This window comes from Ovis aries, chromosome 6 (assembly GCF_016772045.2).
Source record: "Ovis aries strain OAR_USU_Benz2616 breed Rambouillet chromosome 6, ARS-UI_Ramb_v3.0, whole genome shotgun sequence".
NCBI lineage: Eukaryota > Metazoa > Chordata > Mammalia > Artiodactyla > Bovidae > Ovis > Ovis aries.
Window position 1 is genome coordinate 6254268 of NC_056059.1, and position 18349 is coordinate 6272616.

The 18349-nt window shown below is 40.5% G+C and overlaps 1 protein-coding gene across 6 annotated transcripts in view; it reads left to right on the forward strand.

Annotated features, from left to right (window-relative positions):
* Positions 1-18349, forward strand: part of PDE5A (phosphodiesterase 5A) — a 149040-nt gene that overhangs the window by 86078 nt on the left and 44613 nt on the right. For all 6 annotated transcript variants that reach the window (XM_004009586.6, XM_042251114.2, XM_012179413.4 and 3 more), the window contains exons 10-11: positions 6762-6937; positions 10018-10077. In XM_004009586.6, the coding sequence (XP_004009635.1) occupies positions 6762-6937; positions 10018-10077 (236 nt within the window). The remainder of the gene's footprint in view (positions 1-6761; positions 6938-10017; positions 10078-18349) is intronic.

Here is an 18349-nt window from a genome sequence, read left to right on the forward strand (position 1 = left end):
GACACAGATGTGTATAACGGACTTTTGGACTCAGAGGGAGAGGGAGAGGGTGGGATGATTTGGGAGAATGACATTCTAACATGTATACTATCATGTGAATTGAATCGCCAGTCTATGTCTGACGCAGGGTGCAGCATGCTTGGGGATGGTGCATGGGGATGACCCAGAAAGATGTTATGGGGAGGGAGGTGGGAGGGGGGTTCATGTTTGGGAATGCATGTAAGAATTAAAGATTTTAAAATTTAAAAACTAAAAAACTAAAAAAAAAAAAAAGTCAAAGCTATTAAAAATACAAAGAGAAGTGGACAAAATGGTAGTCATAGTGAGAGTCTTTAATACTTTTTTCATAAAATGCTAAATAGGAAAAAAGGAAACATTAGAATTGATTAATATAAACAATGAAATGACTTAACTGGCATACATTTACTTTTATATGTCATACTTTAAAAACACATATTCCTTTCAAATATCCATTAGAAATTTACAAATACACACATACAACATAAACTTAGTCATTTCTGGAAAGTAGAATTGAAAACCACTGTCATGGATCACAGTGCATTAAAACTAGAAATGCATAATAAAGGGATAAATTAGAAGGGAAAAACTCACTTAGAAACTGGAAACATTCTCCCAAATGTCAAAGAAGAAATCAAAAGTCAAAATGAAAGTATAGTATTTCAGAAAATTAGTGGTCATCTCAATTTAATATAAAAATGCAAGGTATAAGGTCAAAAATGTACTTAGAGGAGGTGTAGAGCTTTAAATATTTGACTGTTTTAATCAGGAAATAATAAACTAAAGAGCTGCTTGATGAAAGTGAAAGAGGAGAGTGAAAAAGATAGCTTAAAGCTCAACATTCAGAAAACGAAGATCATGGTATCTGGTCCCATCACTTCATGGCAAATAGATGGGGAAACAATGGCAGACTTTATTTTTCTGGGCTCCAAAATCACTGCAGATGGAGAATGCAGCCATGAAATTAAAAGATGCTTACCTCCTTAGAAGGAAAGGTATGACCAACATAGACAGCATATTAAAAAGCAGAGACATTACTTTGCCAACAAAGGTTCATCTGGTCAAAGCTATGGTTTTTCCAGTGGTCATGTATGGATGTGAGAGTTGGACGGTGAAGAAATCTGAGTGCCGAAGAATTGATGCTTTTGAGCTGTGGTGTTGGAGAAGACTCTTGAGAGTCCCTGGGACTGCAAGGAGATCCAACCAGTCCATCCTAAAGGAAATCAGTCCTGAATATTCATTGGAAGGACTGATGTTGAAACTGAAACTCTAATACTTTGGCCACCTGATGCGAAGAGCTGACTCATTTGAAAAGACCCTGATTCTGGGAAAGATTGAAGGCAGGAGGAGAAGGGGATGACAGAGGATAAGATGGTTGGATGGCATCACTGACTCGATGGACATGGGTTTGAGTAGACTCCAGAGTTGGTGATGGCAGGGAGCCCTGGCCTGCTGTGGAAAATGGGGTCACAAAGAGTCGGACACAACTGAGTGACTGAACTGAATCAGGAAATAATGAAACTATTTCAACTAAGTGTTCGTCTCACTCCCCACAGTGCCCCCAAAATAAAGAAATGAATAGGAAGAAAGAAAGCAGAGGAAAGAAATTGAAAAGAGACATTTATGGAATGAAAAGGGATAGTAAAACGAGATGATGGGCAAACACTAAACAAACATCCAACAGATAATGAGGGAAATAAGAGAAACACAAATGGGAATGAGAAAAGAAGTGTAATTATAGATGCCGAAAAAATATTAAAAGGTGTTATGTAATACACTGTACCAAAAAAGTGATATGTTTTGATGAAACAAATTCTATAAAAATTGATAATAACCAATACTAAGGAGAGTTTAAAATTTCTCATGGAAGTAGTTGAAAGAGTTATATTTTTTAAGTCATTTAAAAAAAAAAGAACACTATTACCCAAAGTAAATTCTTACCAACTCAACCAGAGGACAGGAAAGGATGAAGTAAGGTGAAGTATGAAAAAGGAAATAATAAAATAACCAACAATATGATATGATTGTTAAGTGGAAAAACCCAAGAGAATCAGCTGAAAGAAGCTATCTAAAGCGAGAGTTGCAAAAGTGCCTGGCTTTCAAATTGTTAAAGGAAAATAATTTGCTTACATGGCAAGACAAACTTGTTGGGAAATAATAATGGAAAAAAAATCCCATTTTCAATAGTAACAAGGAATAAACTTTATCAGAAATAGGAACATCTATGTGAGGAAAACTATAAAACTGTGCTAGATAACTTGAAAATCTTCAGTACATGAACTGACAAAACATTTCCTGATGATAAGAATTGTTTTTAAGATGTGAAGTTTTTGCAGATTAGGTTTTATTTCGATTTTAATACATGTCCTGATAAGGTTGTTTCTCAAAGGGGAAGGGAGTTCTTAACAAACATATAAAATATTCATCTGGAGGATAACATATAAAAAGAATTATTTATAAAATTCTTCTGGAAGGATAGTGTAAAATAATCAGAGTTGATGGATAGAGAATTGCCTTATCAGAAATTAAAATAATACTGCATAAGTAATATAATTAAAAGTATTAAATGTGTGCTCGCAAAGATGGCAAAATCGATGGAATGCAATAGAAAGTCTAAATGCAGACCCAAGTCTGATATAATTTGTGTTGGTATATAATAGACTATATTTCTGTTTCTAAGATTTTATTGGTTGAAAGATACCATTTTATGTACCTCAAAGAAAGCAAAACATGATTTCTGTTACACCATTACAAGCAATTGATGAGAATGCAAACTGATTTCATAAAATTTAAATGTGAAAAAAGCACAGTGTTGAAATAATATGAATTTATTATTTGAGGTGACAATTCAAATTATTAAAGGATGAATAACTAAGTTTCATAAGAATCCAGTAGCAATTTGGGGGGGGGGGGTTAAGTAGAATTCGAAGATTAAATGTGATAGAATGCATCTGTAAAAGTGCTAGAGGAAAATATTGGTTTATATGTAGTCTTAAAACAGGGAGCTTCTTTTAAAAGCAAGACATGATAGTTGAAAACTTAAAAGATGACTTACTTGAGAAATCAAATCTTTTCTGCAGCAAAAAACTTCCTAAATTAAGATAATTGGCAAATAAGTGAAAAAAAAAATTTTTGCAAGGTTGGTCATAAGGGTATAAAAGGGCAGGGCTTGTGTGTGTATGTGTTAGTCATGCAGTGGTGTCTGACTCTGTGTGACCCCATGGACTGTAACCCGCCAGGCTCCTCTGTCCATGGGATTCTCCAGGCAAGAATACTGGAGTGGGTCACCATTCCCTTCTCCAAGGGATTTTCCTGACCAAGCATCCTATGCAGGTCTCCCGCATTGCAGGCCAGTTCTTTACTGTCTGAGCCACGAGTGTTAACAGTTTTGGCATCTCGCCACGCTGTGTGAGAAAGAAGGCGTGAGACCACAGGCAGAATGTAAGCGTTGACGCCCTGCTCTGCCGCAAAGCCAGAAGGAAAGCTGTGGCTGGTAAGAACATCTGACCTCTGGAATTATAGAAAAGGAAACCTCAGTGTGTGATTTGAGAAACTACCCAGTTCCCTTCAGCACAATTTCCAGAGGCCTTCAGTGCCAGCTAGCTCTCAGAGTTGCTGTTGTGAGCATGTGAAATGATGTCTGTACAAGTGCTTTCTGAGCTACTAATATTATGTGACACTGATATTTTATTATCTAGCTCTGCTGCTTCTCGGTTTTCACCTAATATGGTTTTGAATGGTTTATGATTATACATAGTGATCGATTTTGGCTGAGTGATTTTGTTTTATTTTTGGCTCTGCAGTAACTACTTTGTTTTTAGGGGTAAGTGCTTCTGATTTTGTATCACTTGCTGGTAGATGTGGCATCTCAAAGGGCCAGTTTTACATTTCATTACTATACTCTTCATCCACTCTTCCACATCTTTAAGAAATACGTTGTGCAAACTATCTGTAAGTGGGTCCAAGCTTTACATTTTCTCAAAGAACCCTGTTTGTTATAAACCTTTTTCTTCTTCATAGATTTTTTTCCAGCTTAGGTATTTCTGTTTAATAGAGTTAAATTTTATGAAGGGTGTAAGGAGATCAATGAGATTATCATGAATGCTCTATAAATGTGACTGCTTTCAAAGAAGAATCAAAGTATATTCCTAAAGGGATCACCCGTCCTCTCCCCTTCTCTTATCCTGAGTGTTACTCTGTGTCTGCCTGTCTGTTGAGGCGGGTCATGACACAGACACATGCTCGGTGTTCTGCCCTGAGCTGTGGTCAGTACAGTCAACTCTTGCTGTGTGCATGCTGAATATGCCCTTGTAGTACCTTTCAATTCATGAGTTATGTATTAATACCACTTACTGGGCTTCCTCGGCGGCTCAACAGTAAAGAATCTGCCTGCAATGCAGGAGCCACAGGAGAAGACACAGGTTCGATTCCTGGGTCGGGAAGATCCCTTGGAGTAGGAAATGGCAACCTACTCCAGTATTCTTCCCGGGAGAATCCCATGAACAGAGGAGCCTGGCAAGCCAGACTGAGCCTTGCGATCCATGGGGTTGCAAAGAGTCCGACACGACTGAGCGACTGAACTAAACTGAGCGGCTAAACAACAATGTATTCATTCAAGGACTTGACTGAGGCTCATGATCTGAACTGTTGTCCTGGAAAGAGCTCCTTACCTCGGTCCCAAGCCTAGCAGAATGCCTGGTGACCACATCTCAGCCTCACCGGCTCGTCTTTTCCTTTCCATACATGCAGTCAGTCTTATGAAGTGACAAAAAGAAAAATCCTGTTTATGAAAAGTGGCCATCAAGCAGGAGAAAACTTAGTAAAAATTGAAAAGCAGTTACATCGTGATATGAAGATAAAGAATGCATGACTCAAGAACATGTGATGAGGGAGATAGCCAGATGCCTTCATAAACAGTTCCATCTTTATAACTTGGGGATTCACAAAGGTTGGAGGACATAACCCTTGTGTTTGCACTGTACATGGTATGTGGTCTTTTAAAATGATGAATGCTGATTGCCATTTACTCATGGTTTTTACTTGCAGTGTCCAGATTTTAAATTTTTCTTGATAATGGAATAAGTGTTAGAGACCTAACCTCTGCAGTGGTAATACTGATAGATAAGGATGGCTTTACTGTCTAAAATAGAAAAACTCTCACAAACAAAGAGCAAAAGGAGGATACAGATAATTTGTAGTGTTAAAAATAGAGTGCACACCAGTGGTGATAAAGGGACTACATGTGCAACCATGCATCATTTCAGACTCTCTGAAATCCTTCTGTGCTCCAGGAAAAATAAGAGATCGCAAAGCACAGTCTTCATGGGAAAGTAATTTGGCCAGAACTGCAGTCTTGCATCCTTTCATTAACTTGGTTAACATTGTTTGAGTCCTGCTGTGTGCCAGGCCTGACTAGCTGAGGAAGTGGAACTGAAAAATAAAATCTCTTAAGCCCAAGATATGTACAGTCTAGAAAGAGAGACAGAAATAAAACTCCCCATGACCCTCCAGGTGATAAGGAGCTAGGAGAGGTGTCTGCCTCCCCTGGGGAAGCAGGAGGCCTCTGGGAGCTCTCTGTGAAGGGCATGTAGGGATATCTTGGGTAACAGGAAAGAGACTGGGGCCAGCGGAAAACTATAGGCAAAGGTGTGGGTGGAGCAAGAGGCAGTCAGGAAACTGCTAGCAGTCATCAGACGGGTAAAAGGCACAGGGCAGCTGCATGGTGATAATCTGGTCTTTGGGGCTAGGCTGACCTGGGATTTCAATTTTAAACGTAAGCACCCTGGAGCACATGACTTAAGCTTCCTGAGACTCAGTGTCTTCATCTGTAAAGTGGATGTGAGTGCACCTTTCTCAGTGTAAGTCACGCAGACCAGAGTCCACGAGTGTCCTGAAGCGTGGAGCACTGCACCTACTCCGCAGTGGGCACGCGATGGAGGTCTGTGTTACGTGTGTAGAGACAGAAGACACAGGACATTAGAAACACTGTTCCCCAGAGGTACAAGGTCATCAGACTCCTCGCAGAGACCCCTTGGGATCGGAGCCCCATAGAACCATGAGTTCAGTTAAGATTTGACATGGTCTTCCATTTGTATATACTATATGTTTGACTTTCTAAGAAAGGCCAGGACTTGGGATGTTAGGTTATGATTTTCTTCAAAGATTAAATCTGCTCTTAGATCTAAGTAAAAAAGTCACCTCTACATGCATTTATTTGCAGTATCAAAAATGATTGGAAATATTCTCCTGGATGCAGAGGTACATGTTTGAAATTTGAGACTGTCTCTGAACTGTCTGTTTCCTACATTCTATTTTGTGGATAATTGTATTTTTTAACTTCTGATTTCTCAGTAAGGAAAGGCGGCCTGGGTGACCCAAAATTCTGATGTGCATCAAAATTGTTCTTTTGGCAAGAGTACAAAAATCCAATTAGTCTCCAAAGGACAAATTGTCTTTGAGGATTCAACTGATATAAAATTCGTGACAGAATCTGAAAGAAAATAGTACTCTAGGATTTTTTTTTGCACATAGACAACATACATTTAGGACTGTGTGAAATGAGTTTGCGTGTAAATTAACTCAGTTCATTGTTCTAGCTTATATTTGTGAGGATCCGTTTGCGTCTTTGGAGATGGCAAGCATTCCTAAGAGAAAAGCCCTAGACCTTTGGGGGTCTGTGTTAAAGTCAGTGCATGTTGTGATTATGAATAGTAACGTTTGTTCAATTTCTTGGATTATTATAGGGGTTTGCCAACTTGTTAATAAGATGGAGGAAACCACTGGCAAAGTTAAGCCTTTCAACCGAAACGATGAACAGTTTCTGGAAGCTTTCGTCATCTTTTGCGGCTTGGGGATCCAGAACACACAGATGTACGAAGCCGTGGAGAGAGCCATGGCCAAGCAAATGGTCACGTTAGAGGTGGGCTGCCCCGCGGGACGCCCCAGGCTCCCGAGCGCGCTCCCGGCGGCCCCTCCCGCGGCAGCGCTCGGTGGCTGTCACAGCTCGGCGACCGTACGAGAACCATGTGCTTCCTCTGTCCTCACTTAAACAGCTGAGGAAACGGAGGCCCAGCATACTTTAGAAACTTGTCGAAGGTCTTACGACCATAGCAAAGCTCAGGGCCCGGGTCCCTTCCGTCCTCTGCTTTCTCGGCCGAAAGCGGTCCTTGGACCTTAGTGACGAGCTGCTCACACTGATGCTAGTCCCCTGCGCCCTGTCCTTTCTCCATTGCCTGAGCCTCCCCGTCTCTTCTCATGAGCAGCTCTAGTCACACATCAAAAAAACAAAACCAGATATCCCAAGCACTCAGAATCAGAAATGAGGAAGAGGGAAAACTCTTCCAAGTTACAGATTTGTGGATCTTGAGAAAATTCTGATTCAGTAAGTCCTAGGTGGAGGCTGAAAATCTGTGTTACTACCAGCCCCCTTTGCCCCCCGCCAGGTGATTCTGAGTATGAACTACTGGCCTGGGGACTGGCCTCAAACAAGTCTCCCTCCCAAGCAGGATGCGCCTACCCACCTGCGCCAGCCATCTCCGGAGGTGCCTCACCCACTGCCTGAAAACACTCACTGTGTATAGGATGGAGATTTCTTACATCATAGACCAGTCCAGGGAATTAGACTTCAGAAAGGGCATTCCTTGGTCATTCATACACCGGTGTGAAATCTATTTTAGTGTTTGCCTACTCTTAGCCAGCAGAGATCAGTAGGAATCAATGTTTGAGTTATGGATTGTAACTTTTCCTCCAGCCCCCTAATAAATAAGAGCTAGAAAGATGTATAAGTCAAGATTTACCAGTAACCAAGATGGTGTACTTTCTAATGTGAATAAAAAACTCTTAATAGTTTTAGTAAAGTACTATATAAGAGACTTTGCATTAGAAGTCAGTAGAAATCTGTTTCAAATACACACACACACAAGTATACATATATTTTAAATTAAATGTATGCGTACATATACATATATACAATTTTTAATACAATTTTTTACTGTTTCCATGATTGTACTGAAGAATCGACTCTAAGCCAGCTGTCAATTAGCAATTAATCTCTTTTTAAACATACTCCCTATTTGGAAAATTTCAAACATAATGCTGAAGTAGAGAGGATAGCTAAGGAGCCCCCATGTCTTCATTAGCTGTCCTCAGTTGACCTGTGGCTACTATCATTCCATCCACACTCTTGCCCGCTTCTCTGCGCTCTTCTTCCTTATTAATCCATTGATTATTTTGAAGTAAATCCCAGAGATAATTTTGCTCAAAATTTCTGAGTATTTTCCTCATTGAGATTTGTTTCTATTTTTACACTATAGTTTTATTTCAGTTGAAAATGAGTACTTCTCCTTTCGCTTAGTATATCCATTTTCCAATTTCAATTCATTATAGGAAATCACATCTGTGATCACAGATTTAACCTTGGAAAAATTTTCTCCCAAGGTGCTGGGTAAAACCTAGGGACATAAATCCCTTGTGTTTTCTTATGACAGGGAATTATTTTCACCCAGAAGACGTCAGTATAGTGACAATAATGCAACAGTCAATAGCTGACCTTTATCAAATGCTTACTCTGTGTTCTCACTTGTATCAGCAAAAGCTAATCCTCAGAACCCTATGAGTATGGTGCTATTTTTATCTTCAGTGCGTGGTAAAATGAATTTTTTAAACTTAGCGTGTCGTGTTATTCCTTTATTCCTTTATCCGTGTTGCATCGCATCGGCTTATATTAGACTTGTTCAGGGTCGCCGTCTTAGCCTTCCTCTACAGACCACCTCCCTGGTGTCAACAGTAGGTTAGCTGTGACCTGTCAGTTTCACTCACGGCAGCGGGAAACAGCAGTTCTGTGGTTCATTAGGTTTCCTAGTGATTAATGAGTCAAACAGTAAGACAAGTCACACGTATTACCATAGTGTAATATTCTGAATCACAATATATAGACATATTTACCATTTGGCTTTAGATTTTTAATTGCTTACAATTTTAAAGACTAGTTCAAGGAAAACTGGTTTGGGCCACTGAATTACTTGACTCGCCGTTTAAAATGAGGTACCTTTTTATCACTGACCCTAAAACTTTAAGAGATTTTAGTAAATCTGTGTTAACTCTGTCAAAAGTGAACTTTTAAAAATATTTAATGTGATAGACAATTTAACATATAATCACTACCCTGGTTTAGAAGAACATCAAAATATCCCATCATTTGGAGTTATCGGTTTTGAAAATGGGAATTAATGAGTCACATGTTAAGTTATAGGAAGATAGTAAATCTGCCTTACTATCTTCTTGTAACTCCAGCAGGATGGTGAAAAGTGTATGAGATTAGGAGATGAAAGCTGGGTCCCAGGCCCTCTTCTCACTGGGTGTGAGCTCACAGCCAAGTGATGAGAATCCCTGAGCCTAGGTGTCCTCTGCTGTTAACAGATGGATTTATAGGCCACTTCTGTTCTTCTCAGTTCTTGAATCCTGTGAGTGAAAAAGTACCCTTGAATCTGTGTGACATTTATCTCTCTGCTATGCAGTTTTTCCTTATGAATTCTACAGTGGTTACAGGCCTCATCCGAGAGCCACTTCCAGACTGCTTTCTTCCTAAATATCAACATTAAAATGTCAGCTTATGCAGAAGTCTTTTATCTTGATTCAGTACACCCATAAAATAACTAAAGTCAGTATGTTTGTTTAAGAAAAGCAACACGGAATTTTCTGCCAAGTTTGAGCTAATAGTGTGACTTATAAATAATGTGTTTGTTGTATCAATGTTGTCAGAGGAAAAGTGACAGTTTTCTTTGAACACAGGGAGTATAACTTTCCATTTCCATAAGAAGCATTTGAATAAAAATCTGAGATTTTCTCTCTGCTGAGGAAAGCAGCAAAGAAGATACAATGTTCTGAGGAGTCTAGATACCTCTGCAGGAAGGCTTAGGAGAACCCCAGGCTTGAAGTCGTGGTCTGTGTTGGGTGTTCCTGTCTTGTATAACATGCCTTCCTTCTGTTCTCACCCCGTAGGTTCTGTCTTATCATGCTTCAGCTGCAGAGGAAGAAACCAGGGAGCTGCAGTCCTTAGCGGTAATCCTCCTCCTCCTCCTTTGTAGAAATGGCTAACCAGAGGTACCTAATTAAGACACAGATATGCGTCTCTCAGGGCAGCTGCTGCTGCGGGTAGTGGTCCCCTAGACCTTTAATTAAATGTAGTAAATATTTATATGGACATTTATAAAAAAGATTGAATCAAACCTATTTTCTTGCAAGGCTAGAAATTCACTGATAACACAGAGCAAATGATAACATTGTATTGATTTTGTAGCACATTAAATGATTCTGATATTTTCCCAATAATTGTTATAATCTTTACATCTTTCTTAAGCCAAAATTAAATTTAGTTTATGGTTCCTGAGGAAGTGTGGACAGGGGATTGCAAGGTGGTTGTGTGGTTCGAGTACTAACAACAAAGATTTTATAGCTTGTTACTGTTAACGTACTCTGCGTTATTAGAAATGGAGAATGGTTTTAATTTCAAACCATATGGCTTGCAGAATGTTATTTGAAATTGGGTTCAATTCCTGAATTCTTGCAAAGTTCTTGTTTAGGATGCTAGAAGAGAAAAGCACATTGATGGGTCAGAAGATTGTCTTGAGTTTGGGGATTGATTGAGATTGCCTTGGTTGAGGTTAATGGAAATTCGAAGCACTTAGACACTGATAACCAAGCCTGCCTTGTGCGTTTACGTTCACATGGGACAGCATAAAGTGTATGTGAGATGTCATGGGAGCGAGGGACCAATGAGAGGATCACTGAGGCCACTGAGATTCCTTCTCTCTGTCATCATCATACGGCTTGCCAAATGGTCGCGCTCCATGCCCTTACATACGTTTTCTCATGTAAACTGCACAAGCTGCGCTACGGACGCCACACTGAAGCCTGCGAACTTGCTCTGGGTCACACCGGCAGGAAGTGAAGAGTCAGGATAGACACTCGCACTGTCTGTCTACAGAGCGCTGCGCGTTAGCGCTGTCCTGTCTGTGATGAGCTTTAGGGAGGGAGGAGGTTAAAGATGATTCAGACGTTCTGGCCTTGGCAGTTCAAAGAATGATCATCATCCCCTTCATTAACCAAAGTAGAAATATTAAAAAGGAAAAGATAGATTTGATGCAGAACACGGTAAGTTTGAGATGCAGGTGGAACAACCAGATAGACATCTTGCACACTGGGCAGGGCAGGGAACTAGAGGCAGCAATTTGGAGGCTGAACGATAGGGCTTGGGGGGTGGAGTCCCATGATAGTGAAATGATAGGATCGGAGAAGGAAGTGGCAGCCCACTCCAGGGTTCTTGCCTGGAGAATCCCAGGGACGGGGGAGCCTGGTGGGCTTCCGTCTATGGGGTCGCACAGTCGGACACGACTGAGCGACTCAGCAGCAGCAGGGATGGAGCAGGTGTGGGAGAATGCGGAAAGACGTGCGAGGCTGACGGCAGAGCTGTGTAGATATATGTTCAGGTGGAAGCTGTAGGAAAAGAAACCAGCTAAGGCAGAGACATGGTAGTTAGACGGGGAGGCAGACTTAGGCTAGGGCAGGCAAGCAGAACAGCTTTTTAAGGAAGGAGATCCCATCAGTTGTTACAGGAAGGTTGAGAAATAGGACTGAGAAAAGGCTGCTGGATTCAGTGATTAGGTGATGGTGGAGAAGGTAGCTTCAGGAGTGAAAATGCAAAAGGTCAGGCTAGATGGTGAGAAAGTGGAGGAAATGAGTAGTGGTTTAAAAAGTATGTTTTGTATGAAAGAATGAAATAGCTAAGAAGGGTGTTGGCTGCATCATGTCGGTGACAGAGGTCTGGACCTTGAAGTGGGCTAAGCATTACAGAGACATTTCTTTGGCCAAGACCAGAGAAGAGGGGTGATAATGATAGCTACACTTACTCTGTCAGTCACTCAGTCGTGTCTGACTCTTTGCGACCCCACGGACTGTAGCCCACCAGGCTCCTCTGTCCATGGAATTCTCCAGGCAAGAATACTGGAGTGGGTTACCACTCTCTTCTCCAGGGAATCTTCCCAACCCAGGGATCGAACGTGGGTCTCCTGCCTTGCAGGAAGATTCTTTACCATCTGAGCCCCCATGGAAGCCCCACACTTACTGAGCGCTTACCATATACCTGGTGTGTTTGAAGTTCTTTGTGTATGTTAAGTGTATTAAGTCCACAGCTACCCTATAAGGTCAGTATTAGCATTTTGAAAATGGAATCTGAGGTTGAGTTTAGACTGCTCTACTCAGGATCTCCCAGGTTGTGAGTAGGTACCAGGACAGACAGTCCAGACCCAAAGCACACGCATCGTTGCACAGCCCTGGAGAGAATGAGCTAGGAAAGGAAGGAGGGTCCAGACTTGTAGATTCTTGATTAAATCACTGAGTATGAAGCTGAGTCATCTGCCAAGAACAGTTGAAGGAACTTTCAGATGATTTCATCTGAAAGGTTAAGCTTCTCTGGGGGTTAGCCTCATTCGAATTGGCTATATTTCTTTTGCTCATGATGATGTTTGAAGGAATGAGCTGTTCTTCAATTATTTACAAAGGTTTAAAAGTTTAAAGTATCTCTCACATCAGGCTTAATTGCCCATTTGTCTAATCCTCCTAGAGTGCTAGAGTTTTGCACTAACTGCATACTGTGAGCAGGAAATGATCACATGGAGACAAACATTTTGAAGTGCTTGCAAGCTCTGTGGGATTAATATTACTGCAAAATGAGGCTAGGTTACATTCTTCCATATGTTGTTTTAGATGAATAAAAACTAGCAAAGATAATAATTTTAAAAATTCATTAGGATATTAAATTTTGCTTTTTACTTTGAAAATGGCATATTCTTCCAGAAAAATCTGAAAATTATTTTCTCATTCATGTTTATAATTTTGGCAAGAGGAAAACACTCTGGAAAAACTGAGCATTGTTGTCTTGAAGTATTGTTCAAAACCATCTGTTGTTCCATTTGGAAAAGAGATTTCTGGCAGCTGCATTGAGAAATTTAGGATAACGTAGGTCAGATAATTCATTTAAATTGGTTGAAATTCAGAAAATGATTTCAACTCTGTTTTCTATCAGCCTAATAAAAATTCCTTTGCAGCCCCAACTACACAGGTGCCTGCATCATCCAGCAATTACCAGAATTGCTATCTTAGTCACATGTCTGATGGTTCATCTCAATTTAAAACCTAAAATAATTGAAAAGCTGTCAAAGGCTTAATTTTTATTTTTAGAAATGCGTTCTTGAGATAGTATGCTTAAGTACACTAAATGTTTCTGTGCTCAGAAAAGTTCTCATTATAGCAGAAAGTATAACAAAGCTGATAGGAAATTCAGAATCCCTTTTTTCCCCTTGCTTTACTTGACATTTTTGTCCTATTTGTAATCTTATTTTTTATTGGCTTAAAATTGGGTGTAGCAGAAATAGGGCCTTAGACAAGCATTTTGTCATATGCCCTTTAATGATCTTTCGTCACAAGTTTTGAGATAAAAATAAAAGGACCCCTGTTGACCTGGCTGTGATCATTAGAAAGTCATAGTTAAGATATCAGAATGAAATAGTGTGTGTTACAAGTAGCTGCATCTCTGATTGATGGGTTGCCTTTCCTGCCTTCCCTTGCTAGAATCACAGTGAATAAATATCTATTAGAGCTCAGTCGTTTAGATGAGCTTCCCAGTTTTGTCATGGAGTCGGTGCTGATTCAGTTCCAGTCCCTAGAGCTTGCTCTATTTTATAGCAATTTCTTTCATCACAGACGTTGTATCTAAAAGCGAACAGACCCTGTTGTGATCCTGTATCACAATAGTGAGAGAGGAAGAAACTACCCACTCAGGCAGGATTTCCTAGGACAGCATTTATACCTCATCCTGACCTTACGCTTTCAGTAACTTCACATGAACCCCCTCGATCAGGCATGTCTGTGACTGCTGCAGCTAACAGCAGTGAGGGGCAAAACCAGACGCCTGATTCAAATCTCTTACTGCCGAAGGCGGTGGTAGAGGACAGAGCCAGTTCCTTATGTCAAGATGCTCATCACATTCCTTCTTTGGGATTTCTTTGGGAGAAATCTCGATGGATAATCAAATTTTACAAATGGAAAAATTTGAGCAGATAATAATGAAGAAGAGTTGACCCTATGAGCTTGATAACCAGCGTCACTGAACCGTAGCATAGTGACAAGGCATCCGGCGAGGCACCTACTTCTCACGAAGTGCTACAAGTGGTTTTGAACAGTTTGGGTCCTTTCGCTTCCTCTCCGTGGTCAGTTGCTGCATTCGTTTTTATAGATGTCTGTAACACGAATTGGGCTGTGTGTCTTCCACATTGCCAGATTTAATAGACTGTTTGACTCTTCCTACTCTCATTTGATAAGTGGATTAATTCCAGTGGCAGTCTTAGCTCCAGAGTATGGTGGCACTGTTCTTGAGCTTCTTATGTACTAACTGGGTGTTGGCCAGATCTGTGTATTAGTCCCGGTTGCGGTCCTACATTTTCTCTGAAGTTTTACTTATAAGCAGGAATGGGCTTTATTGGAATCTTGACATGGTCATGTGCCTTCTTTACATGGTTTTGAAAAACTTTATGCTAATTTTTTAGGGTTTTTTACAGTCTGTGCCTCTTCCATATTGCGATTTAAAGGAATCCATTCATATAATGTTAGAAGGAAGGGGAAATCAGAAAATACATTGGTAGAGTAATTGGAGAAAATACACTAATCCGGTCCTGCTGTGCCTTACTCCCTTCTTCATTCTCTTCAAGATGTGGTTCCACGTGCTGAGTTGGGATGTTCACCCCTTTTTGTATTAGTAATGTTTCTTTCTCATTTGTATTTGAATCTTCTTAGGAAAGATGTAGTCTAACAGCTTTATACACAAATTGTGTGGGGCTTTTTCTTTAAGAACACATTTTCTGAACATGAGGAAGACATTAAACGTCTGTAAGGTGTAGTGTGATGGCTATAATGTGGCTTTGTTCAAAGACCTGAACCCAAAGCGCTGTGTACAGAAGAATGCCCCAAGGCGTGAGACAGTGGCCGGAGACCGATGAGGAGAGCTTGCAGTACCCGACGGGGCGGCTCTCCTCGTAGCTACCACTCAACGTGTCAGAGATCTTCATTTCATTCCTGTAAATAACTTCCTTAAATAATGTATTATTGAGGAAAATCTCTTTTCCTCTTTACATGTATATTGAATAAACATCAAGGAGGAGTGTAACAAAATGCCTTCATAAAACACTGTAGCTAATTGGAAGAATTTGACATTTCATGGAAGATCAAGCTAGTAGCTGCTCTTCTTTTCAGAGTTATTATGATAAATAACTTTCTGAATAAGGAGCCTGTTCCTAACAGTTGGCTGTTAGGAGTTTCTCTGATTTTTGTTTTACGTCCTGATATTTGACACGTCAGACCTAAGGCAGGCCCAGTGCCTCTGACTATAGTGTGGCCTTTTTTGTCTGAGGCTCGCACAGTTGAGCACATTGTGTCGCCACGTCTGTATTTTCTTCTGAGGTTGCCAGAGACTTTGCCACAGGCTAAATATAACCTTTTTTCATGAGCATCCACCAAAAATATGAAACGCAATAGTTTTTAAATGACTCTTACATTCACCTTACCCAAGTGTCTTCTTATTTCCCTTGAGCACGTGCTTTATGGACTTCAAGGAGACTGTGCACTTTTAAAGTGCATTCTTTCCTATGAAGTGTCTGCTCCATGGTTGTGTAAAAGGGTCTCCAGGGTGTCTCCTTCTGTTGTGTAAATACTTATTTCATAACAAGTGGTAGTTGAATAAGAGAAGGGCTGTCGGGTGTCTTGAGTAAGGTACTGATAAAGCTCAGGAATGATTGCCCCTGACTTTATAAAGATAGGTGACTTTATTAGTCAGGGTTCTCCAGGGACAGAACCAGTAGATTCTGTATGTACTTGAGAGACATTCTTAGGCACTGACTCACGTGATGACGGGAGCAGAGACGTCTGGCAGTCTGCTGTCTCCAAGCTTGAGACCCAGGAAGCCCCTGGTGTCGTCTGGTGTGGCCTCAGGGTGCGAGAACAGGGCAGGCGGATGGCAGAAACACCGGTCCAAAAACCGGAGAAGGTACGGGATGGCCTCACTCCAGCAGGGTGGGAGGCAACAAAAAGGGGCGAATTCCTTCTTTTCCCACCTTAGGTTCTGTGCAGGCCCTCCATGGCCTGGGTGGTACCCACCCACCCTGGAGAGTACAGTCTGCCCTGCTGAGTCCACTGATTCAAATGCTTGTCTCCTCCAGGAACACCGTCACAGACACACACAGAAGTGTTTAATTTGGGCACCCTGTGGCCAGTCAGAATTAACTATTCGAAATGACTTTAAAACAGTAAATGTGTACTTAAGTTCTCCATCACTGTGTTGTTAGCGATCACCCATGGAAACCATCAGCATACTTATGTTGTCGTTGCTTAAAAATCTGTGTATTTCAATTATTTATGTATCTGTCTTCTCCATCAGACTGTTAGTCCTTGAGTCCTATTTTAATAATAATAATAGAAATAGCTACTATTAGTGATTGCTTAACACGAACCTGGTTTACAAGCTTTGTTGAATGACTGATTCTGGAAAATTCAGGCTTTTAGAAAGTCCATAATCTAGCATGGAATAACACAGTTCATAATCCGTCAAAGCATTCAACAAGATTATACTTTCTTTTTTCTTAAAATGATTATGAAGCTAGAAATAATTTAATAGTCGAATAAAACCGCCTGCTAACTGGTCACAGAGCTGGTCATGGTGAGGGGTGCTGAGATACATTTTCATTGCCAGCTTTCAGTTTCATGAATATAGCATGATGGTTAAGAACGTGAGTCTAGAGAGAAAGGTCTGGGTGCAGATTCCACCCGTGATGCCAGGCAAATCTGTGCCTCTGTTTCTCTATGCCTCAGTTTCTTCATCTGTAAAAGAGGATAATAAAGGAACTTCCTTCAGAGAGTTGGAGTGCCCAGAGTTCCTGGTACCAATGCCCCCTCCACATACCCATTATGTACCAGTTACTGTTAAAGTGGTGACACTGGGAGGGAAATCACTTCTAATACAGGAGAAGCCTTCATCTTCCCTGTCATGTTCCAAGTCTTTCTGCTTAAGCTGTTCCAATTATACTCACCCAGGAAAGTTGTTGGAGGATGGCGGGAACTGAAAGTGCCCGCTGAGCTGAGAAGGTATCTTTAAATGAGGCAGGCAGCCCCATATAAGCAGTGGATCATTTCCCTGTAAGGTAACTTACGGGGTGGGATCAGATGAGCGACAGTTTGGAAGCATCCAGTGCTGCACTCCGCACCACGGGGCCCCATGGGACGGTTCTGTAGCGTCCCTGGGGTTTGGGGGAGGTGCTTGGAAGCAGGGAGTGCATCCTAAGTCAAGATTTAGCATGGGTAACTCGTCCTACAGGTACTGGGAGTATGTTAAGGAAGGCCTTCACCATTGTTTGGAGCTAGCAGGGCAGAGCGGTCACCTGGACCTAAATGATATTTATTAACTACAAAGCCCTTGACAGAAAAATTAGTTACTACCTAGTACAGTCCTGGGGAGGGTCAGTGGGAGGTCAACATGGGCCCACGATGGTGTCAGTTGTGCTAACAGGTATATAAAAGTGTACACTTGTTTTCTAATTAGCCAGAGAACAACACGTAGGTGGAAAACTTACTGGAAGAAAAAAGCACCATATGTTCTAAGAGAAATGTAAACCTTTGGTTTATGAATTATATATAACCAATTCTCTACTTGAGGAAAGTCATCTTGAGTTGACCATGTTAAGTAACTTCCTACGAGAGCTGCTAAAAAGCAGAAAACTTTTGGTAATTGTTTTCCCATCCTGAGTTTCCAGTGTTCTTGCAAGTGAATGAATCAAACTTTATTGCCACTTACACTGAGTTTTTAAAATTATAATGTGAAGTATTCATTGTGCAAATGACAGAAGGAAGTCAGCAATAAATAAAGATTTTCAAAAGTAAATAAAGTGAATATTTGAACTGTCAGAGAAGGCACAGTCTACAGTTCGTCTGTTGTGTCTGACATAGCAGGGTTCATTACTAATTTTAATGTTTGTATTATAGCTCTTTACCAAATTACATTATTGTTAAATATTATTAAATATTGTATTAAAATATTATTAAATATTGTGTTTAAATATTAAATATTGATGAATTGATTAGGTGCTTGATGATCACAAATTTTTTATTTATACATTCATATTTATCTGTTTTATGTGAGTATTATGTTAGGTGTTCCAGATATAACAATGAATAATCAATCTCTTGCCCTCTTGGGATTTAAAGTATAGTGAGGAACTAAATGTATAACATA